This window comes from Aulonocara stuartgranti (assembly GCF_965226115.1).
Source record: "Aulonocara stuartgranti genome assembly, chromosome: 14".
Taxonomy (NCBI): domain Eukaryota; kingdom Metazoa; phylum Chordata; class Actinopteri; order Cichliformes; family Cichlidae; genus Aulonocara; species Aulonocara stuartgranti.
In genome coordinates, this window is record NC_138950.1 from 36,194,275 (window position 1) to 36,218,318 (window position 24,044).

Below are 24,044 nucleotides of genomic sequence, written 5' to 3' on the forward strand. Positions count from 1 at the left end.
AAAATAAACAAGCGGACACGCGATGGTTTTACCGTCGTTGTTGCTAACGATAATGCATAAAAACAGGCGCTTGTCCGTCCGTAGTGTGGCTATATTAAATATAAGAGAAAGAGAAATGAATATAGCCACTACAGTGACCATCAAAACGATGAAAAAATATTGCCGTAAACAGTTTATTTTGCGACACCACGAAACAAACGATAGCATAAAATGAAACGATAGACGTTTTTATATCGTTATCCGATATATATCGTTATATCGAACAGCCCTACTCTGTTGTACAGGAGCTGCTGATGTTACTGGGCCTGGAGCACGTTTTCTCATGATAACCTCCCCAATGTGCGTAGCTTTGCACTCAGGTCCAAAACGTGAATTTAGTTGAATTGAATTCTTCCCTGGGTTTAGACTATTATTTCATGTCACTGAGCGTTCAAACGTTAAAGTAATTTGCCCGAATCAACAGTAACACATGAAAGTCGGTCCTACTGAAGAGGAACAACTATATACAAGTATCATTTACTTTTAAGTGGCAGAAAAATTCCAAAAGCAAAATTTCTATGAGCTTAACAAGTATCTGTTAAGGTCATTTATCTACAGTTTGCCAGATAAACTGTAAGTTCTCATTTGTTAAATTAGATATTGGATCTGAATATAATTTGAAGTTTTGCTTTTTGATATTGAGAAACGTCCTGCAAAATGAACTGAATTATACTAACTTTGTGTTTTTCATATGCTAAATGAAAATATTCTTCAGTTTAGTGCAGGACAAACACGTTGGCTTACTGTACTCTAACAGATTTACAGTGAAGCACTGTGTTGGACTGGTGCACAGTGCAGTGTTTATGTTAAGACTTAAGTTAAATCAACTGTGGTAGAGAGTAATTTGAATTTAAGCTGATAATGCTCAGATTCATTCACAGTATAATGTCAGTTTAGTCGTGGATAGAAATAAGCCAGCACAACTCATTAAACATCTTATGTTGAATTCAGGTTTTTAAAACCACAAAAAGTAAACCTCAGAGCACTACAAGCAGAAGCAGGCTAGATGATCACAGACACTACACTAATCTATTCTTAGTGATTTTTGCACAAATGCTCAACAGAAGCAATTGTCCAACAACCTTCTAATTAGTGGATGACCTGGCCTAAATGCCTTTTCATCCAGGCCTGCTGGATAGGCCTTTGTGGGTGGACTTCATCTAAATAATGTGTGGCAAAATGTTTCTTCCGCCTGTAAACGCTATGTTGAGATAAACTTCAACAACAAATTCAACTTCAAAATCAGCTGAATGATTGTGCTTGCATGTTAAAGCAGTTTTGCTGCATGATTTCAAGTGTCAACTTTTATGAGAAGGCAGTCATTTCTGCAAAAGAAGCAAAATGTTGGCCTTTACCATCTCTAACCTTGAATTAAAAGAATGCTTTTTTTAAATTTTCCAACAGCGTTACTGGGAGTGTGCTAGTTCCAAAATAATCTGAAAATATTGCAAAATCAATCTTTTTTTTTTTGTATTCTTCTATAATTTCATTTGATTGATAAATTTGGCAACCCAAAGTGTCACATTGTTATTTTATGATTCTAAAGACTCACATTCTCTTTTACACAGGGTTACGTCTCTAAGAGACCTGGTGAGCAGGAAGTACCTACACCTGAAAAAACACCCCCTTCTAAGTGGGGAGGGAAAACAGGCCAAGGATGTGCTCTTCCTTTTCAATGGAATGGAAAAGATGCAACTGGATTTCCGAATTGGAGCCTCAGAGCTTTGCAGTGATCCTAATGAGGGACTCCCTCCAAGTGTAGTTGTGGTAAACCTGCTAAGAAAGTATCTGTTGCCTGAGGTAAGAAAAAACCAAAAGGGGTTAACTAAAGGTAGTGATTAAACAAAAAATGGCTAAAGCTAATATGTACCCCCACTCCAGGTTTTTGTTTCATTTCAAATCTGACCAGGTTCTTGTCTTTTATTTAAAACTACAAGCAAAATGAATAAAAGTAACATTTAGCAAAAGAGTGAGTTTAGAAAAGTATGCTAATAATTAAAAAAAATCGTATTATTTTTAATATTACACATATTACACTGAACACATGCAGTTTTTAATGCAGTACGTTAGTTAATCCCAGGAGAGATTTGTTCTACTACGTTTTACATCCTTTGATAATTCTCTTTTTTTTAGGTGTGAACACAAAATAAAGATGAAAACAAGCGCAAAGCGACTTTAAACCGATTACCAGAGTAATTCTACTTTAGAAACATGAACAGGTAGACACGGAGGCTGCACCCTGACTGTTCATCCGTTTGGTACCTTTATGACCTATACTTGAGATGTTATGTTACTGGCGGCATGTGTCTGTTTGGATTAATCAAACAGTTAGGATTGGAAAATTTGACCAGTCGTGGCCTTAAGTCCAACTTTGACTTAAAAAGTTAATCACTTCTGTCTTGTACTGGAATATAGAAGCGCGGGATTATTAGGCAGAGGATTATGATTTTAAACCCGTTGAAAATAAAAACTAAAAACACTTCAAATACATCATGTTCTTAAGAAAGTATAACGAGTAATTTAGATCCAGATAGCTTTGTCGTTCCAAATGCCTTGAGGCAACTATTGTGATTTCGGCGCTGTATAAATAAAATTTAATTGAACTGAAGTGTAGTATGAATTTTCAGCCTTGTTTGTTAGATTGTAAGTCCCACTGTTTGTAAATGGCACTTATTGTTTACTTTATATGTTTCACAGGCCAGCATCTTGATTACGGCAAGACTGTCTGCTTTGGACTGTATCCCTCAGAAGTATGTTACTCGTTACGCACAGATACGTGGTTTTAATGACCCATCACGCCAGCGGGCGTACTTCACCAGTCGCCTTCTAAAGCAGAGTGACACTGCACATAACCAAGAGGCCCAGGATCTTGTAGAACTGCTTTACCTCAACCTCCAGAGAGAAAGCCAACTTGCTGCTGCATGTTTCCTTCCATCGTACTGCTGGCTCACTTGTGCAACCTTACACTTTCTGCGTTTTACCAATACCAAAGCCCCCATCCGCACTCTAACTGGCATATACACAAGTTTCCTCAGGCTCAATTTTGGGGGTGAAGTGCTCGGTACAGGAGCAGGGACGGACATGCCCATTCAGGAACACCAAAGTTCTCTGATGTTATATGTTGTCCGTACAGTAGGTAAGCTTGCATTTGAAGGTGTGACATACAAACGCACATCCTTCTCAGAAGCAGAACTAGAGCAGTGGATAGGAGGGAAGACAAAGACAGATGAGGAGCTTCATCAGCTGGCCATGTTCCGCACCGATGTACTAGACTTCTTTTTGGCTCCTTCCATAGAAAGTGGTAAATCTATATCACAAGACCTAAGGGAAAACAATGAGAAGCAGTATGTGTTTGCTGTCCCAGCCATGCAAGAATACCTGGCAGCACTCTATGTAGTTCTAGGAGAGAACAAATCCGCTCTTGAGAAGCTCACCAAGAAAGTATCTGTGGCCATTGGTCAGGCAAGTGAGGATGTCAGTGCCCTTGTTAACATCTTTTCTAAGTTAATTCCCCTCCGAATTTTTGCAGTATTCAATCTTCTTAAGCTTTTTCCAAAGCTCTATGAGAAAATCAGCAGTCTCAACAAAGGCAGTATAGCCAGAACCATGGCAGCTGAGCTGTTCCACACTGAGGATAGCTACAACGAGGATGTCCTTGACCAGGTAGAGCAAAACCTTGTAGGAGTCCATGGCCCACAGCAACAGCAGTACAGTGAACGTCAACCTTTTGAGCTGTACCCTATCTTCATGGGTGGGCTATTGCACTATGGTAACCGTGTGCTTCTCCAACAACTTGGCTGCAGCATTCAAAGCACCACTGTGGCCCAGATCACCCATGCCATTAGGAAATACCTTGTTAGAGGTAAAAAAAAAACAACAACAACAACAACAAAAAAACGTTCTCTTGTGAAACAAAGTACTTAATCTGCCTACAGAGTAATGTTCTGTAATTGCTAAAGCTTTAACAGTTACAAAACATATATTTATCGTTAGAACTTTACAAAAGTATTAGAAAACAAGAAACTGAACATAAAACTCAGATTTACTTGTAAACATTTATGTGATATGAGATAAATGAACTCTAAAGATAGAAATTGTGTCTGTAATTGGTGTATGGCAACCCATATTGCATATTTTCATGTAGTATGTGTTCTTTTGATACTAGAGCTTAACAAGCCACAACCACCAGAAGAGCTGATGGATCTGTTGGTCCTTCTATATGAGTTCCAGAACCCCAGACTGACTGCAGAGGTTGTAACTTCAATCAGAGCTATCCGCCTCACCAACATTCGTATGACTTCACTTAAATGTTTCATACTGAGTTCTGTGCTTTCCTGCACCCCTGCAAGGTAAATTATTATTTGAAGGAACTGGATTAGAGATCGACTGACTGTGTATGTGTATGTTATGTCAAAAGAGGTGGAAATACATCTTTTACATCCGAGAGATGGTAAAAGAATCAGAATCAGAAAGGGTTTTATTGCCAAATGTTGAGAAGGTATACAATATTAGGAAATTGCTTTGGTACTTAGTGCGAAACATACTGTAAAACAAACACTTAAATGAACATAAAAATTCAAAGTAAAAGTGCTAGGCAGATAGATGTATACATAAATACAGGTGAAATGCAGGCAAAAGGTCTCTATTTGTGCTTTTGCTAACAGTAAATAATTTGTGTTGTTAATCAAAGATATCAACCAATGTAAAAGTCTCATTAATATATTAAATGAGAGTTGTGTAATGGAAATTATTATCATATCTGGATTTTATGTGCATAGACATGATCCAACTTCAACCTTGGCAGATTAGTGTCTCTGTGGTTGCAGGAATGTGAAAGACAAAAAATGTGTCACCAACCCATCATTATGCATAATTCCGAATAAGAGAAATGGTATTAAGTGTTGTAATTTGTGACCACAGAAACATAATTCATATGTAATTTTGCTGATAGTTAATTATGGTTAATTGCTGAATAATGATCAGAGTATAATCGGGTATAACTTTAACTAATATAACAAATAAGAGAATATAGGCCTAGAATAGGCCTCTCACTGAAAGTTACTTCCTGTAGTTCTTGCGATGAATAGCAGACTTCATCTGAAGATTCAGCCTAGGGAGTTTACAGTCTACAAATTCTGGCAAGTAATGGCAGAGAAACAACCATTTCCCAAAACTGTGGACCTAAAACTTGGTTTTGTATTTTTTGGCCTCTAACCTACATCTGTTGATGCCATTGCAAACTGTTATCGCAGACAGTGATTTCTGGAATTCCTGAGTCTGACTCAACACTCACTTATGCAGAGACATTTTGGGTAGATGGCAAAATAATGAGATTTCTAATATAAGCAGCAGAAATAAGGTTTCTATAAAGCTCTTGGCCCTATCTGCCATAAGGAAAGGGTGAAGAGTGCAATTATTCGATAATAGAGTCACTACACAGCATCCCAAAATGTTTGCCATTGGGGTCATAGTTATTACTTCAGTTTTAATAGTGTATATTGTATATATACTGCTGATATGAGACTGTGTATGTGGATACAAAGGAGCTGTCTATTTGTTTTTCATTATTGTTTTTATTTAACCATCTTGTGGTGCTTTGTTACAGTTACTACCTTGAAGAACTGGACCTATCCTCCTGTCTCCTGAATAATGACACGCTTCAGATGCTGTGCCCTGCCTTCAGACACACATACAACCTCAAGTGAGACTTGAAACTTAATATATGATCTTGTTGCTTGCAAAAAAAAGCAACCTGAGTTCATGATGCATGATGCATATTGCATGATGGTGATGGTACTATTATAGCTACTAGAACTGCTTTTATTTTGTGTTGGATGTTACAATGGCATGATGCACTTACCCAATGGTAATTATGGTAGTTTCATTATAATCAAGCGTCAGATTCAGAAAAACATGCTGCAAAAAAGTTTGAAATATTTGATCCCCTACAACCCAGCTCCCCTCAGGGTGCCCTGCCTGTGTGGTACTGTTTCTCTTCTAAGGGTACAGGATGAGTTGACTGCATTGAGGGCACAATAGATGGCGTTATTAACTGTAAAATCTTGACCTTATTCCGTCAGCTAGAAGACGAAAATGGGTTATGAATGGGTCCAACATTACACTGACCCATACACATACCAAACACATACCAACATTATACATACCAGTATGTAGTAGTGGTTTGACTTCAAGCTTTTTTGTAAAAATAAATAAATAAATAAATAAATAATTAAAAGAAATAAATAAAATTAAATAAATGAATAAATTGAAACATTTTTATAATATTGTAATAAATTACACTAGTACATTGGAATACAACATTTATTTCTAAATTCTAATTTAATATATAAATTCTAATTAGAACTCATATATATATATATATATATATATATATATATATATACATACATGTGTGTGTGTGTGTGTATATACATATATATGTATATATATATGAGATCATTAACAAGACTGGCTACGGATACCGACTACAGAACGGAGCAGTTGTCAGCCACCTCCTGTACATGGATGACATCAAGCTGTATGCCAAGAGTGAACGAGACATCGATTCACTGATCCACACTACCAGGCTATACAGCAATGACATTGGAATGTCGTTCGGACTGGAGAAGTGTAGTCGGATGGTAACAAAGAGAGGGAAGGTAGTCAGAACTGAGGGGATTGAACTACCAGAAGGCAACATTGCAGACATAGAGGACAGTTACAAGTACTTGGGGATCCCACAGGCGAATGGGAACCATGAAGAGGCCGCTAGAAAAGCTGCAACCACCAAGTACCTGCAGAGGGTCAGGCAAGTCCTGAGGAGTCAGCTGAATGGTAAGAACAAGATCCGGGCCATCAACACGTACGCCCTGCCCGTGATCAGGTACCCTGCTGGGGTAATAGGCTGGCCAAAGGAGGAGATAGAAGCCACTGACATAAAGACAAGAAAGCTCCTTACCATGCATGGAGGGTTTCACCCCAAATCCAGCACCCTGAGGCTGTACGCTAAGCGGAAGGAAGGGGGCCGGGGACTGGTGAGTGTCAGCACCACAGTCCAGGATGAGACAACGAACATCCAAGAATACCATTAGGAAGATGGCCCCAACTGACCGAGTGCTCAGTGAATACCTCAGGCAGCAGAAACCCAAGAAAGAGGAGGGAGACGAGGAACCATCATGGAAGGACAGGCCCCTGCACGGTATGTACCACCGGCAGATAGAGGAGGTGGCTGATATCCAGAAATCCTACCAGTGGCTGGACAAAGCTGGACTGAAAGACAGCACAGAGGCACTAATCATGGCAGCACAAGAACAAGCTCTGAGTACAAGATCCATAGAGGCTGGGGTCTATCACACCAGGCAAGACCCCAGGTGCAGGCTGTGTAAAGATGCCCCAGAGACAATCCAGCACATAACAGCAGGGTGCAAGATGCTAGCAGGCAAGGCATACATGGAACGCCATAACCAAGTGGCCGGCATAGTGTACAGGAACATCTGTGCCGAGTATAACCTGGAAGTCCCGAGGTCAAAATGGGAGATGCCCCCAAGGGTGGTGGAGAATGACCGAGCTAAGATCCTGTGGGACTTTCAGATACAGACGGACAAAATGGTGGTGGCTAACCAACCGGACATAGTGGTGGTAGACAAACAGAAGAAGACGGCCGTAGTGATCGATGTAGCGGTTCCGAATGACAGCAATATCAGGAAGAAGGAACACGAGAAGCTGGAGAAATACCAAGGGCTCAGAGAAGAGCTCGAGAGGATGTGGAGGGTGAAGGTAACGGTGGTCCCCGTGGTAATCGGAGCACTAGGTGCGGTGACTCCCAAGCTAGGCGAGTGGCTCCAGCAGATCCCAGGAACAACATCGGAGATCTCTGTCCAGAAGAGCGCAGTCCTGGGAACAGCTAAGATACTGCGCAGGACACTCAAGCTCCCAGGCCTCTGGTAGAGGACCCGAGCTTGAAGGATAAACCGCCCGCAGGGGCGTGCTGGGTGTTTTTTTTATATATATATATATATATATATATATATATATATATATATGTATGTATATGTATGTATATGTATGTGTGTGTGTGCGCATGTAATTGTCTCTGTTGTCTTCAGTCTGCAGTTTAACACCCTTGGTCCTGAGTCCTGCAGTCTGCTGAGAGACCTACTGCTAGATCCCAGGAGTGTTATTAGATCTCTGAAGTAAGACTCTACTTTTATTCCAGTTTTGATGTTTTTAGCCCAAATGTATGTAACCAAATGAGTCACATCTTTACTTTGGCACTGTCTTTTAATTTTATGTAATAGATTTCAGAATTTGATTGCATAATTTGAAAATGCATAAGTATTGGAAAGATTAAGAAAAAGTTGCACAACTTGGTTTTACATTGCAACTGCAAACACGGTACAAGTAAGACACTACCAGAATGTCAGAACATCAATTGAAACTTGAATTCCAAGGAGTTTAGGGGTAAGATTAAGCCAAAAATTAAGCCAAATAATTATGGGCAAAGTAATAAATTAACTGGACAAGAAAATATGCCCTAAAGCGCATATGTTTTTTGTTTTTTTTAATTAAAAAGGGTTTTAGTGGGTGACAGAATCATGGACATGGTCATGAATATTATAAACTCAAGCTCTTTAAACTGCATTTGAATTGAAAAAACAGAGAAACAAAAATAATATCACTAGCCAAAATAGGGCACAATTAAAAATAGTGTTATTTTAAGTACTTTAAGTACATTTTTAAAATGGTATTGTATTTAAATAATAATAATAAAAATTTCAACATAAGGTGCAATTTTTCTTCTTAAACAAATAAGGTAGAAACATAAAAGGTTGAACAGCTTTAAACTCTGAGTATCCTTAGCCAAAATTATTTTGTACATTAGGTTAAAACAATGTGATCATTGAACATTTTAGTGCAAAAACCCCCCAAACCCATTAGATTCACAATAGCTCCATGCTTATTTACCGTCTGTCTCTTTCAGCCAGTTACTTTGACAATCTAACCTGTTCAGATTTTCAGAGCTCTAGGCAACTCTCTTTTTTGTTACTATGTGACCTGCAAGTTAGAACAGTCTCTCTTACATGGGACAGAAGTGGCAGGACTAATCAAATACTTGCGGGCTATGACAGACAGCTGTGGGTGGGTCCCTTCTCGCCTGGACCATCACTTCAGCAAGCAGTCTTTCTCGCTGATGGTGGATCCTGCTCTGTACAAATTCAGGGCCCGTTACACAGGGCTTCCTCATCTGCATCAGTCTGAAGACAATGAAGAGAGGAGGCTCTTTGTCTTTGCTGGCTCCTTTGTGGTGGCGTCTTTACACTGAGGCAGCAGGGCCTCAAGGCTGGTCCAAACCTCTTCTTGCTCTCCCCTTGCAAAACAATATAAATCCTTAAAGCGTGGGTCAAGCACAGTAGCTATCTTGAGCCACTGATGGTAGCGTGTAGCTACAGGTTGAGATAGGTCTTTTACAAAGGCAGAATAAATTTCACCATGTGTTTGAGTCATCATTGGAGACCTCCATGGTGTGATGCAGGTGGCAGAAGATAAAACCACTGAACATGAGACATATGTCTCACCTCCAAGATTATTATTAATCTACACAATAACTGTCAACTATAGAGCTTTTTGAAGAAACTGTAACAATAAGTTAAAAACTAGTTTTATTTACCTGCATGGCTCAAGAACAGTTACCAGCTTTTGGAGTTTTACCAGCTTTGATGGAGTTAAAATGACTAGCTTGTGCTTTGTTTGTCTAAAGCAGCAAAAACAGCCTCTTGATTCTTTAGTAGACCAGAAACCGTATCCAGCATTTTATCAAGGCTTCTGTTGGGTAGTCTTTTGAAATGAAATTTGCCTCAGATCAGTCCTAGCAACGCGCTTTTGTCTCGTTCTTTAATAAATTTGCATGCTGAAAAAAATGTTTTGTCTCTCTCCCATTTCTTCTTGTAGCATGTCGCAGCCCTACTTGGAACCTTGTTAAGATCCAACCATGCAAAATATGGTGGTTTTAAACTCTTGATCAGGACTGAATAGGTCAACCTTTGTTAAGGTGTCTTATGCTTTGTTTGACAGCTGTTCATTATGTTTTGTTTTGTTTTGTTGGGGGGGGGGGGTATATCAAATGATGCTTCTTATTTGGCACACATAAAACTAAAAGCTACCGGCCTAATCTGGGAGACAGTCAAAATAACAGACAGAATTAAGAATTCAGCTCAGCTAAGCTTAATGACAGAGTCATAAATTTAGTGAATCCATGTTTTCCCAGGTTGTCTATGGGAAGTCTGAAGACCGTAAAGAGACTCACCTGTAAGATTACACTTAAACCTGTGACTCACCACAGGTTTAAGTGTAATCTTTCTGAGTTGTTTGATGTGTTAACGGCCATTTGCTGGGAAAAGTTTTGATAATGACAAGCACCGTGTTCATTTTCTTTTTGTTTTGATTTCTTCTTTTTTTCTTCTTCAAAACAATGTAATGGCACACAAGCTGGACCTTGATCCACAGTTTAAGAGTGCTCTACAGTGTAATATTAAAGTTGAACTTCACCTTCCAAAAAGAGTCAAATTTGTGAGTCTATGAAATTTTATATCTTTGGATATTATATCTTTGGACTTATGTTTGACATGTCAATGGTTAATAATCAAATTTACTCTGTACATGTTGTTCTTTTTTTCTCTTTTTTATGACATAATGGTTTAAAAGAGCAAACTAACATTTCAATTGACATCATTTTCAGTTTGCTAAATGTCTTTCTTCCACATTAATTATATATGGGAAAGGTTTATCACTGTGTAACATCCCCTCTTCTTTTAACAACAGTGTTTGACTCAACATTGAGCAAAGTCTAAATCAGAGGAAAGTCACATACTGTTCTACCTGTACGATTGCTTCAAGAGAATTGATTGTGCTATTTTATTCACATTCATTTATTGTTACTTTCAGTGTCAATTCTAATGACCTGGCCATTGGATTGTGGTTTATTTATTATTACTTTTTTCTGATCATCAATTAGCTACTGACCGGAGTTATAGTCCTTAGCCTATATTTTTGCTACGAAGCCCTAACACCTTCATTTGCACATGGAGTTTATTCTTAGTCGTAGACCAAACCAGAAATGCCATATTATTCCATTGTGGTCTTCAGATTGTGTGACAACCCTCTTATGGAGTCTGGAGTCCAAATCCTGGTGGAAGCCCTGCCAGAGAATCAGTCCCTGACAAACTTGTCCCTGATGCACACTGGACTGGGGGATGAGGGTGTCCTGGATCTGGCTAAGAGGCTCCAACAACACAGAAGACTCCAGGAGCTCAACGTGGCCTATAACAATATTGGAGACGACGCAGCTCTACTTCTGGTAGATGCCTGTAGAGAACATCCCAGCATTCAGACTGTACAGTAAGAAACTTCTCACTATATCCAAAGCTCAACATTTCTTTGAGGTTTAGTTGTGCTATAATGTTGTATTGCATAGACCACATTATAAATAAATTCTGATTCCACTGTCCTTTTTGCATTATAAATATTTATTTATTTTTTTCATAGAACACTGACAGTTTTCGTAACATGAAAAAAGCACCTTACTTACAGTTTGGCATATATTAAATTATAAACCCTGATATTGTTTTGATGCATGCGTAATGTAAGTTGTAAGTCCAGCTAAGTAAATCCCAATAGGTTGATTCTGTTCATCTGGACAAAGCGTTTTCAGTGGGAGAAACATTTTGTCTTCTTCCGACAGAAGAAGTCATTTGGATGAGTGACAAAGCATTTCTCCCACTGAAAACGCTACGTCCAGATGAACAGAATCAACCTTTTGGGAATCCTGATATTGTGTCATCAGATAATTGATAGAATTTATCAATTTATTACTCCTGTGAATGAGACCAAGAACATTTTAAAATGGACTACATATGGTGAAATGCAAAAGGCCTCAGAGACACACTAAAAGCATGCAGTCTTTCATGCAAGCCCTACAGAAATTTTTTTGTCCATGTCTTTGTGCAGTTTATATTTGAACCCTCTCAGTAAAGTGGCGAAGCAGTCCCTGTATGCCCGAGGTGTTCCCCGTAGCCACAGTGGTCAACGGGTCAAGGTCCTGGCTTCTGTCACTGAAGGGACAGACCTCTCTGAGAACTGGCGCCCCATTCTCAATGTTATACGAGAGAACTCCTCATCCTGGGATCAGCAGCATGTCATACAGCAACTAAAGGTATATACATACAGTACAATGTAAATGTAAAAATGTACATAAAACATGTCATTTAAAAAATGATTCATACTGTGTGGGTTTTTAAAAGCCTGTTTTTTTTTTTTAAATAATAGGTTAAGCTCAGCATTTTTAAGATACTTGTGTTTAAGTGTTTATAAACAAGACATGAGAAACCAGCCAGCTGGTGTTTTTCACCTGCTTGTCCAGTTGTTTGTTGTTTTTGTACGTCAGAACGCACCCCCAACACACAGGAGCATACAAAGAAGCACTGAACGCCACAGTGTCAGTGCTTCTTTGTCAGTGGACTTCAGCCTCCAGGGGAAGAAGAGACCGATGGAATTAATCACGGGAACTGGTGGGCTTCCTGAAAAGGCCTCGCAGGTTCCCCCTCTCCGGCAGCATTGCTGGACAACCTCACATCACCACTAAGCATAACCGAAACCACATGTCTGAATGTGTTTTGAGCATACCCGCAAACATCGTCCCACCACTTTATTAAATCTAGGCCAGTCCATTCCACATTTATGGGTTGTGTAAGGCAGAAGCTAACAGCAGCCGATGTTTTGCTTTTTATTTTAATTTCTAATAACACCACATAATATTTTTTAAAGGCACCAACTACACATGTAGTTCTGCTTCCAACAATGCTCCAGGCTGAACCACGTTTTGGTGGACCAGGGTCTGCATACAACCTGAGTCCACCATAGCCCAGCGTGTACCCCTTGGCACTCAACTCAACTATCCAATCCAAAAACAACACAAACACATTGGGTTATTGTCTCCCCAGAAACACTTCCCTCGTGCTTGTGGAAATCTGTTTTTTCCCCCCCATTTCCGTTGTCGTTTTTCCTATTTCTGTTTTCTTTTTTCCTATTTCTGTTGTGTTTTGTGTGCTTTTGCAGCATTTTTCTTATTGCTGGTGTTTTCTTAAGTTGCAGTCCGTTTGGCCTCTCGGGGCCACCATAGAGGAGGACAAAAGGTTTCAAACTTGTCCAGGCCTTAAACCTCATGTGTATTCTTCCTAGTAGTAGCACATCCATAAAAATAAGGCTTTTATGAAAACACTGAATACAAAATTGCTTTCTTGAGAAAGACTCAATTTATAGTTGACTATTAAATTTTGCATAAAATAAATTTTACAAAGTAGCTTTGAATAGCAGAGATGCAGAAATGTCTGCAGAGCCATGGCTCAGTGTCTGAGTGTCACAGACCTAAATGTATGCCCATTTATATTTTTTAAATTGTTTACATTTGGACTTTTATTGTATTTTCATAAGTTTTACTGCTTTTAATTAAGCAATAAATACCGCTGCGCAACAGTAATTTAGCATTAAACAGTTAACCTGTTGAACCCCAATGGTCCTGGTACCAGAGGGGAGAGGGAGAACATCAGGTTTAATGGGATGTACCGCCAGATCTATTGTTTAAATAAAGACATGTGTGATATCCACAGAAATGTCAGAATCTCAGCTAAAAGCTCACAAAACTATTTCAAAAACCGCAAAACTGGTAAAACAGCAAACAATTAAAAAGCAGGCAAACAGATTCTGCAAAAGGATGTACTCGCGTTTGTCTGTGTTCACCTGGCGGCCAAGGACATGTGGTTGAGTGCTGACAGATTCTAAAACTGCAAGATTTATCACTCGCCGACCAAAATTCACTGAATAAGCAGCAAAAGAAGATGAAAACTATACTGCACATTTGAAAAAACATTGTAATTCCCTTTTAATTTTTACTGTCTTGGTTCCACCACAATAAAATTGCACTTTCTGCAGAGCTGTACCTCTTAGCATGCTTCGAGACCAGTTTTCCATCATCTGATAAGAAAGCCTAAACTGTACAAAGGTTGCTGTAAAATCTACAACAACTAGCTGGCAGCTGGATGCCAGTAACTTACTGTAAATACAAATCACAGTAACCTTACTGTATTGTGCATTTATAGTAGTACCGTAATTTCCTTTACAGTACTAGTACTGCATTTTTACTGTAATTTCTTGTACTGCACTTTTCCTGTATTATCCATTTACAGTATTACTGCAATTTACTTTTGGGCACTTTATGTGATGTTAGCGTTAAGATAAAAATAAATCCCCACAGCTGTCAACTACATCTGCTGGTGTCGCAGTGACCCAAGAACAAAAAAGCACATAAAATGAATTACACATTTTACTATATCAATCCCTTTGACCAGCTCAGGGTGCACAGTGGAGACTGTATAATTTTCATGGATCTCGCTCTCATGCTTACTTCCTGCTGCATCACTATCTACCTTTGCAGGGTTCTGTAAAGCATGTTAATGTTTTCTGCTGATGTGTAATGTGAAAGATGATTTCACGTGAAAATAAGTTTTTCAGTTAGGAAACAGGCAAGTAATATTTTCCATCTCTTATGTGCCATTTAAAATGATCACACAAAATGTACAAATCATGAGATGTATGCTGGCATCCCTCAACCTCACAAATCACTGCATCCATATGAGTAGGTGTACAGCTCAATGAAGGTTTTTTTGACTGTGTGTGCTTGGAGTGCATGTGCAATGTAAGTGCAGCAAGTGTTCAAAAACTGCATGGACAATTCATTAAGCCACAACCAAACATGGGTGAACATAGGTTCCAATGCATTTTGATATGGCGATAAAATCTAGTCAGTGTCCGCGTTGATACATTGCACTGTTTGTACACAAATGGCGTGACTATTTTAATAGTTGTAATTAACTTCTGACTTGAGCAATATTAACCTTGTGACATATGTAATATCATTTAATACTAGACATGAAGGCATATGGGTTTAAACTTAACGTTAAACGCTAATGTTAGTCATGTGACAAGCATTAGAAAAGTGTTAGTTATACCACGCGTTAGGAAGGTGGTGAGGGGGAATGAAGATAAAAACTTTATTTTTAAGTTTTCTTTTATTCCAAAGTTACTAAATACTGATCCCCCCCCAACCAAACTTAGTAGGCAAGGAACATATATGCACCTTAGATTTGTCGTTTCGCTTAGATTGACTTCAGTTAATTTAGTTACAACAGCTTACTCACCCGCTGAGTTTTCACAGCAGTTCCAAACCAAACCTAATCCAGATACCAGGCACAAAAGGCTCCAGTGAACACCTCACAAATAGTGACTCGGGCCAAAAGCTTTAAGAAAGAAGATATAAAACAAAGCTTTTCCAAATACAAATTATGTTTAAATAACTTGTAACTAGTAATATTAGGCAACCTCTTCACAGGATAGATAGCAAACAGTTAAACATTAGTATCATATACTAATGGCATTAACAGTGACAGCATTAGCAAATAATTTTCAGACGGTAATAAGGCCAAAACTATTTGCTGGGCTCAATAACCAATGTAAGCTAATAACCAGTGTATGACAATACACGACTCCTCTATCTTTATAAACAGTTAGTACTGCCTTTTGTAAGAAAGTTGAGAGGAAGCGAATCAAGTTAGAAGCATGTGTGTCTAAAAAATTGTTTGAGGATAATAAGAACATGGTACTCTTTTTTTGAATTAATGTTTTCTCCAGAAAACAATCATTTTTCTTTTCAATGTCAGTCCCACAAAACAGTTGAAGAAAGTTTGAAAGAAATCTCTATAGCCATTGGTCAGTTTCACCTAGGTCAGTTTACTACTGTAAAACAAATTTACTGTAGGAATAATTACAGTAATATATATTTTCTCTTATATATATTTACTGTTGAATTTACTAAAGGTGTTTACAGGGTTATTTATGCTATTTAATAATGAAGAAATGTAACCTTTCACAAATTATGCCAAATTGCAAACACTTATAATAAATATACAAAATGCTATATTTCTAATAAAAAAAATTTTTTCTATTACAGACATTTCTGGGGGAGGGTTACAGCTACAGTTTATAAAAAAACAAAACAAACAAACCCCAAAACAAACAAACACAAAAACTGAAGAGTCTGGGCAATGAGCTACCACAAGTTTTTCTGTCATTCTACACATTTATTTCTTACAATTTAAGTCCAACGAGTCGTGCTGACAGCTTTCTTTGTTTTTTACAGCAGCTTTTTCTTTATCATGTAGAATAACAGTTAAATATGTAACTTCTTTACGCTGACAGAATGGAGAATTTACTGGTCCGGCTGCTTAAGATCAAAGTGGGTTGTATGTGACCCACAACTAAAATGAGTTTGACACCAACGGTATATGATATATTGCCAAGAAGCATTATTATAACAAACAAGTAACCAAATACAAATTCTTTGCTTTATGTTTTAAGTTTATATGTAGCAATTCCACATTTGTATGCATATATTTTCATTATTACCTCAAGCCTACCTTCTAAACTGGAGTTTCTGAAACATGAAAACCCACGTAAACATGCTTACTTATTCACATCATATAAGGGTCTATTTGGATAGTGTTTAAGTCTTAACAAGTCTGTTAGATTCCAGTTTTGCTTACACCAGCTAACAGTATCAAAAACAACAGTTCAGGATATCCTCAACTCACCTCAGTTTAGCTGTGATAGACAGAAGTTAATAAACAAGTGTTATGATACTTGCCATCCATAAACCCCAAGTTAATTCATCTAGATATTGTCTTTTCAAAGGAAGAAACATTTTCCCACTCACCCAAGTGACTTCTTTAGTCTCAAGACTCAAGAAAACTCAATGTCTAAATAAACAGTATCACCGTTCTGGGGAAGAAACTGCAAGCAAGCCAAGATTCAAACAGAAAATATTTCATTAAAAAAACAACCTTGAAAACACAAGACAGTGGGTCAAAGACCCAGGATCATGACATCCAGTTAGTGACACACATTTCTACCCCTTGGCTTTAAGGGCATTTTATTCCCCTCTGTTTTCCCTCCTGAGCATTAGCACCTGAATAGGTGTCTGGCAGACATGAGCTGTGATATGATGACCAAGGTCTGTCTTTAACTCACTTACCAGTACTGTTACGCTGGCACTCCTGTTGCATTTATAATGTAGGAATTTGAAATATTAGAGATCCAGGTTTAGATGTTTTTTTTGTTTGTGTGGAACAAACTGGATGCTTTTGTGGAAAGCATCCAGTTTGTTAGTGTTATGACATATATGCTTCTGAAGATGGCATTGAGACAGCATTTTTTCCTAGTGTGACACCTCACTCATGTTGTCAGAGAACAGGGATCATTGGATTAGTGACCTTAAGATATGAATTCGATTTGCAGAATTAAATTTGAGTCATTTTACATGTACAAACACCCAACTTAAAATTGATGAGGTGAAATGCACAAAAAAGATTGATTGTCAGGTGTGTGTCAGTAAAACCAGTGGCCCTTTGTTCTTTTTTGCAGGTCTTTCTCGAGGATCTGGAGTGGGGGCGTCAACAGCAGCAGAGCCTCTGGAAGAGGCTACATTTCCGCAGAGTTGAGAAGAGAGTCCGGAAAATTCTAAAGATGTATAGGAACAATTTACCTCCCTCCAAGAAGTAACCCAGGAGGTGATCAGGAAATGAGTGTTCAAGTTTGAATAGGATGAATCCAGATAGGAGAATCTTCAAAGAGCAATGACTAATAGTCTAGGACAGGGGTTTTAAAACAGGCCAGCGGACTATATCAGGCCCACAATACAATTTTTTCTGGCCAGCAAAATAATTTCATATGTCAGTTATTGATGTGGTCTCTATGTGGGAGCTGAATCTTCAGCCCTGTTGAGAATTCCTGCAGACAGGGGTTGGGCTTTATTTTGATAGGTACACCATGCGGACAATCACGTGTTACATTCCCCTTAAAGGTCCAGGGGATGAAGGAAAGTAATAAAAGTTGTCCAGGTTGAACAAAGAAGATAGAGAGGCCATTCATATTATGCAAAGTAATTAAGCAATAAACAATTAAATGACAAAATAGTTTCTGATTTTCACTTTCTACTATAGAAATGTCTGTGTTTTTTTTATGACTACAGTTTAATTTAAGAAACAACAACAACAAAAAACTGACAGTCCAGGCAATGAGCTACCCAAACCTTTTCTGTAATGTTACACATTTATTTTGTACAGTTAAAGTCCAAAGACTCATGCTGACAGATTTCTTTCTATGTCACAGCTGTTTTTTCTTGATTATGTAGAAAAACAGTTAAAGATTTAACTTCTTTACACTGACAGAAAGACAGTTTCACTGGTCCGGCTACTTAAGATCAAAGTGGGCTGTATGTGACCCTTGATGTAAAATAGTTTTGACACCTCTGGTCTAGGAGATATAGTTTCATCACTGTAGAAGAGATTTTGCTCTTGATTCTACAGTAAAAACTACACTGCACTATTCATAACCATTTAAAAGACCCAAACACAATCAAACTGTATGGCTTTAATGTGTGAGGTGCTCCACATGTGACTGGATTGTGAATTTTTAGTTGAATAGTTTGTCATTTAAAGTTGCTTTTAAAGAGCACATTTTGATTTATTTCACATTAATAATTGAAATGAATTTCCTTGTATTACCAAGCACAAGAAAGAGAGAGGTAAAGGACATGCAGTTTGTCATTTTCATATGAGGCCAAAGCATTGAGACATTTGGTTGCCTTGAGTGAAAGTCTGTTTTTATATATCATCTTCATTAAATGCATCTTTTTTGCACAAAATAAGCCAACAAAGTACACTGCAGTAAAACAAACAACTATCAGCATCAAACAGAATGTCTGCATGTGTAATTTACATATGATTAAGAACAGAAAGGAATATTTTGAAAACACGTGTATGCTAAGTAAAGGATTTCTTGATACAGTTTTTCTCAAATGTTAAAACACAAAAGCCAATCCTGTAACCCAAATGACCAGTAGTCTAAACACATTTACTAAATGTAGCCACCATATTCCAGTACCATAAACACATGTCACATGAAGACACAATTCACAAAACACAACCCTCTGTACTCATAAATCTAAACACATTTTTCCTTGCTAAAACACATGTTGCAAAACAACTCTGCTCATATCCTCAAATGAAAGCCCATGTGATGCAAAATGCTTGCCACAGTCACCAATCTTTGAACACAGGGAACACACCTGGCGTCATTCACTACACACAATGACTCAAAATTGAAGACACTTGTTGCTAATGCTGTACCCACATGTAAAAGCAAGTTCAGAGTGCACAGTATGCTGAAGGTTCCAAACAAACACAATGGATGAAGGCAGAGTCAGGGGAAGAGGAATTTGATGCAGAGGAGGGAGAAGAGCTGGCCCTGGAAGAAGAGGAGCAGGCCAATGAGGAAGAGGAGTTAAAATGAGAGGAGGAAGAGGAGCGACCAACGAGGAAGAGGAGAAGGCCAACATGGGAGAGGAGAAGGTCCAGGAGGGAGAGCAAGACAACCTCGCACCATCATTACGGACGAGATGCGAGCAACAGCTCAGTGACATGATGCCGCACAGTGATTGTGGTGTGTGTGGTGTGAATAACGTAAATAAAAAAACTTCACACCCTGTTCATGTTTTCAAGATTACTGTTGTGTGCAATAGATTCTGTTTTTGCATTGAGTTGTGTTACAGTAGTGTACATACATGCAGGATTTTCTATAGATTTATACTACTCATATGAAACTCACAAATCTAAATGCCTAATCCTCTGCAGAGATCTACGACGATCCGTTACTGTATAGTTTCTAAAATATGCATTGGCAGTTATGAAACAAAGAACCTTCTCACAAATTGAGCATTGTGTTTTCAATTGTTTTGCTGTAGTGTGTAATGCTGTGTATAGTGTTTACAGTTTTGACAGCTTCGAGCTGCTCTCTTGGTGTGGGAGTTTGAGTTTTGCAGTGGGAAGGTGTGGTTGTGTTTATGTAGCTTTAGAGAAGGGTGTTGTGTTTGGACATTGGGGGACCTGGTGGTAACGTTTGTGAAATGTGTTTTAGCATTTGAGAAAAACTGTAATATACAAGACTTGATAATAGAATAGAATTCAACTTTATTGTCATTGCACATGCACAGGTACAGGGCAACGAAATGCAGTTTGCATCCATCCAGAAGTGCTTTAGTGATATAGATATATTACAATATATATTAGCAATAATATAGATATGTGAGTATATTACAGAAATGGGTCTATTATGGTATGTTATAATGTACACGGTATGAAGTATGTTGTGAATATTCTATAACTATAAGTATGTACAGGCTATGAACAGGATATAAATATGAAAAACTATACAGAATATGAAATAAATAACTTTACAGAATCTGAGATATACAGCTATACATACATAAATGGCCAAAATACATACAGTACTGTATATATTGTATATAGTAAAGAAAAAAGAGAGAGAATGCATTTCCTGATCGAAATGCAGTGTGAATGCTGATAGCTGAATGGTTTGAGCTGAAATGTAATAACTGCTGAATCTTTGGCCTTCAGGTGAATGATTCAGTGGATTTCAACTCATTCAGCATTTTTAAATGGATTGGATTTATATAGCGCTTTTTTTCAAGGCACCCAAAGCGCTTTGCAATGCCACTATTCATTCACTCTCACATTCACACACTGGTGGAGGCAGCTACGATTGTAGCCACAGCTGCCCTGGGGCAGACTGACTTTTTCACCAAAGTGCAGACCTGTTGAAAGCTGAAGTTCACGCAGAGTTTCAAAGTTGGAAAGTAGCTGAACATCTTTAAAATCCACATTAGAAAAGCCAACTGATGACAAAAGAAAATATAGAGTCAGAAAACATCTGAATGAATATTAAAAGCTCATCTTCTAAACCACTTAAAGAGTGGAATTGGAAAAGTGGAATGAAGTATTTTTAATGTCTTAACTCGAGGATGACAAATGTAAAAACAGAATGTTTGCAGAATATCTGCGTCGTGTGTGAGTGTGCATGTGTGTGTGTATCGGCATGTGTAAACATGTATGTATGTGTGTGTGTGCATGTGTGTGTGTATCGGCATATGTAAACATGTATGTCTGTGTGTGTGTGTAAATGTGTTAAACTAAAATAAAAAGGTTATTCTTAGTTAAACCGGTGCTTTGTAACAGTGAGGATGGGGAGAGTTGGTGGCTGCACGGCCAGATCTTTTACAAACGCTCCACTTCGGTGGGAGACAGTCATACAGGAGCGAGCATCCCTGAGAGAATCAGGTGGGTCTTCACGTCAGTAGCCAGTGTGGGCAAAAATGACATTCTCTCTGACTCCTGGTGCGACCCCGAGATGGGGTCCACCAGTAAAACAATTTAAAATCGAGGTGGCCCTAGCTTTTACCAATGAGGAAAAGCACTGTCAGTGCCTGACCCCCTTCTGAAATTGGGGCCTGACCCAATTTCAGAAGGGCCTGACCAATATATAATAGAGTGGAGGAGGCCAGGTTTAACCTGATCCCTGTGAAACAGCTTTTTGGGGAGGCACGGACCCCACCTTCGCTCAACTCCAGCGGCCCCGAGTGACCGGAAGTTTTTGCCAGCCTGAGTCGAAAGATTGCAAGCAGGACTTCGCCCAGAGGTTTGGCTACCTTCAACCATTACCAATAAAATGGTGTGGGACGGTTTCGATCCAGCCAATCAGGAACAGGGTCGAATTTACGACCAGCTACCCAGAGGTTGGAGGAGGTCAGAGGGTACCGAGGTCTTGGGCTTGTGGGTGGCCCCAGAAGTTGCCTTGCTCGTCCTCCAACTGATGACTGCCCTGGATGGGGGGCGCTTACATAGATGGCCATGTCTTTACTTGTCAGCATACATCTGATGCTTCTAAATAAGCTCATCCCAAGTGATTGTTAAGCTGCCCTAGCTGAATGGAATAGTATCATATTTTAGCTTTCTACAGTTCTTCTTGAATATAAAAGGGTTTTTTTGTATTAATTGTTCTGGTTGCTTTATGTGAACATGATAAGTAGACAACTTGTTTCTAATAATTTGTTTCTTTAATTTAATTTTGCAAAGTTACAACCTCAGAAAAGAAGAAGATGTTGCACATGGAATTCTCTCTGAAAACCTGACAAAGGTGGGTCGTGCCACACATTGCTCAGAAGAACAGCGTGCTTTAATCAAAATGTTGATTGGAGATGGGAAAACATAAAGAAGTGCAGAAAATGACAGGCTGCTCAGCTTAAATGATCTCCAATACTTTAAAATGAAAAGCCAAACCAGAGAGACGTGCAAGAAAATGGAAGACTACCATTCGAATGGATCAAACAATAGCCAGAATGGCAAAGACTCAGCCAATGATCAGCTCCAGGGAGATGGTCTGAAGTTACCTGTGAGTACTAAGACAAGCTTCTTCTAATTGTCAGAGTCTATCGGCAAGAAGCCCCCAGAAAATCCAACTGTTTAAAAAAAAAAAAAACCCGTGCTGAAGAGGATACAATTTGCCAAAGAACATATCAACTGGCCTAAAGAGAAATGGAGAAACATTTTGTGGACTGATGAAAGTAAGGGCCACAGACAGTTTGTCAGACGACTCCCAAACACTGAATTCAAGCGACAGTACACCTGAAGACCGTGAAGCATGGTGGTCCAAGCATCATGATATGGGGCTGTTTCTCTTACTATGGTGTCAGGCCTATTTATTCCATACCAGGGATGATGGATCAATTTGCTTATAACAAAATACTTGAAGAGGTCATGCTGCCTTGTGCTGAAGAGGAAATGCCCTTTAAATGGGTGTTTCAACAAGACAATGACCCCAAACACACCAGTAAGCGAGCAGTATGTTGGTTCCAGACCAACAAAATTAAGGTTATGGAGTGGCCAGCCCAATCCCTGGACCTTAATCCAACAGAAAACTTGTGGGGTGGCATCAAAAATGCTGTTTCTGAAGCAAAACCAAGAAATGCAGAGGAATTGTGGAAGGCTGTCAAATCATCCTGGGCAGGCATACCTGTTTACACGTGCCAGAAGTTGGTCGACTCCGTGCAGCACAGATGTGAAGCAGTTCTCAAAAACAGTGGTTATACCACTAAATATTAGTTTAGTGATTCACAGGAATGCTAAATCTTAACTTTTTTTTTTTGAGTAAATATTTGAGTTTGTAATGGAAAAATGCAGACACTGCTATTTTTTGAATTGCCCAATATCATGTTTTCCTTCATTTTCTGTAAAGTAATTGAAATATTGATACATCAAAAGATGAACAAAAGAGTAAAATACACTCAACAAAAATATAAACGCAACACCTTTGTTACTGCTCCCATTCCCCATGGGATGGACGTAGAGACCTAAAATTCATTCCAGATACACAATATAACCATCCCTCCCAAACAGTGGTCACAAATCAGTCCAAATGTGTGGTAGTGGGCACATCTGCTATATTGAGATAATCCATCCCACCTCACAGGTATGCCACATCAGGATGCTGATCTGACATCATGAGTAGTGCACAGGTGTACCTCAGACTGCCCACAACAAAAGGCCACCCTGGAATGTGCAGTTTTGTCTCACAGCAAAATGCCACAGATGCCACAAGCAATGAGGGAGCGTGCAATTGGCATGCTGACAGCAGGAATGTCAACCAGATCTGTCGCCCGTGCATTGAATGTTCATTTCTCAACCATAAGCCATCTCCACAGGCGTTTCAGAGAATATGGCAGCACATCCAACCGGCCTCACAACCGCAGACCTCGTGTAACCACACCAGCCCAGGACCTCCACATCCAGCAGGTTCACCTCCAAGATCGTCTGAGACCAGCCACCCAGACAGCTGCTGGAACAATTGGTTTGCACAACCAAACAATTTCTGCACAAACTGTCAGAAACCGTCTCAGGGACGCTCAACTGCATGCCCGTCGTCCTCATCGGGGTCTTGACCTGACTCCAGCTCGTCGCCGTAACAGACTTGTGTGGGCAAATGCTCAC

The 24,044-nt window shown here is 39.0% G+C and overlaps 1 protein-coding gene across 2 annotated transcripts in view; it reads left to right on the forward strand.

The window, feature by feature from the left end:
* Positions 1-18,135, forward strand: part of nlrx1 (NLR family member X1) — a 29,993-nt gene extending 11,858 nt beyond the window's left edge. The window contains exons 1-9 of one of the 2 annotated variants that reach the window (XM_082502118.1): positions 1,135-1,184; positions 1,608-1,839; positions 2,737-3,901; positions 4,205-4,388; positions 5,645-5,740; positions 8,145-8,231; positions 11,182-11,433; positions 12,043-12,247; positions 17,566-18,135. In XM_082502118.1, coding sequence (XP_082358244.1) covers positions 1,150-1,184; positions 1,608-1,839; positions 2,737-3,901; positions 4,205-4,388; positions 5,645-5,740; positions 8,145-8,231; positions 11,182-11,433; positions 12,043-12,247; positions 17,566-17,703 — 2,394 coding nt within the window. In that variant the 5' untranslated portion in view covers positions 1,135-1,149 and the 3' untranslated portion in view covers positions 17,704-18,135. Of the gene's footprint in view, positions 1-1,134; positions 1,185-1,607; positions 1,840-2,736; positions 3,902-4,204; positions 4,389-5,644; positions 5,741-8,144; positions 8,232-11,181; positions 11,434-12,042; positions 12,248-17,565 lie in introns of those variants that run through there. The other variant, XM_082502117.1, reaches the window with a different exon arrangement.
* Positions 18,136-24,044: the final 5,909 nt, after the last annotated feature.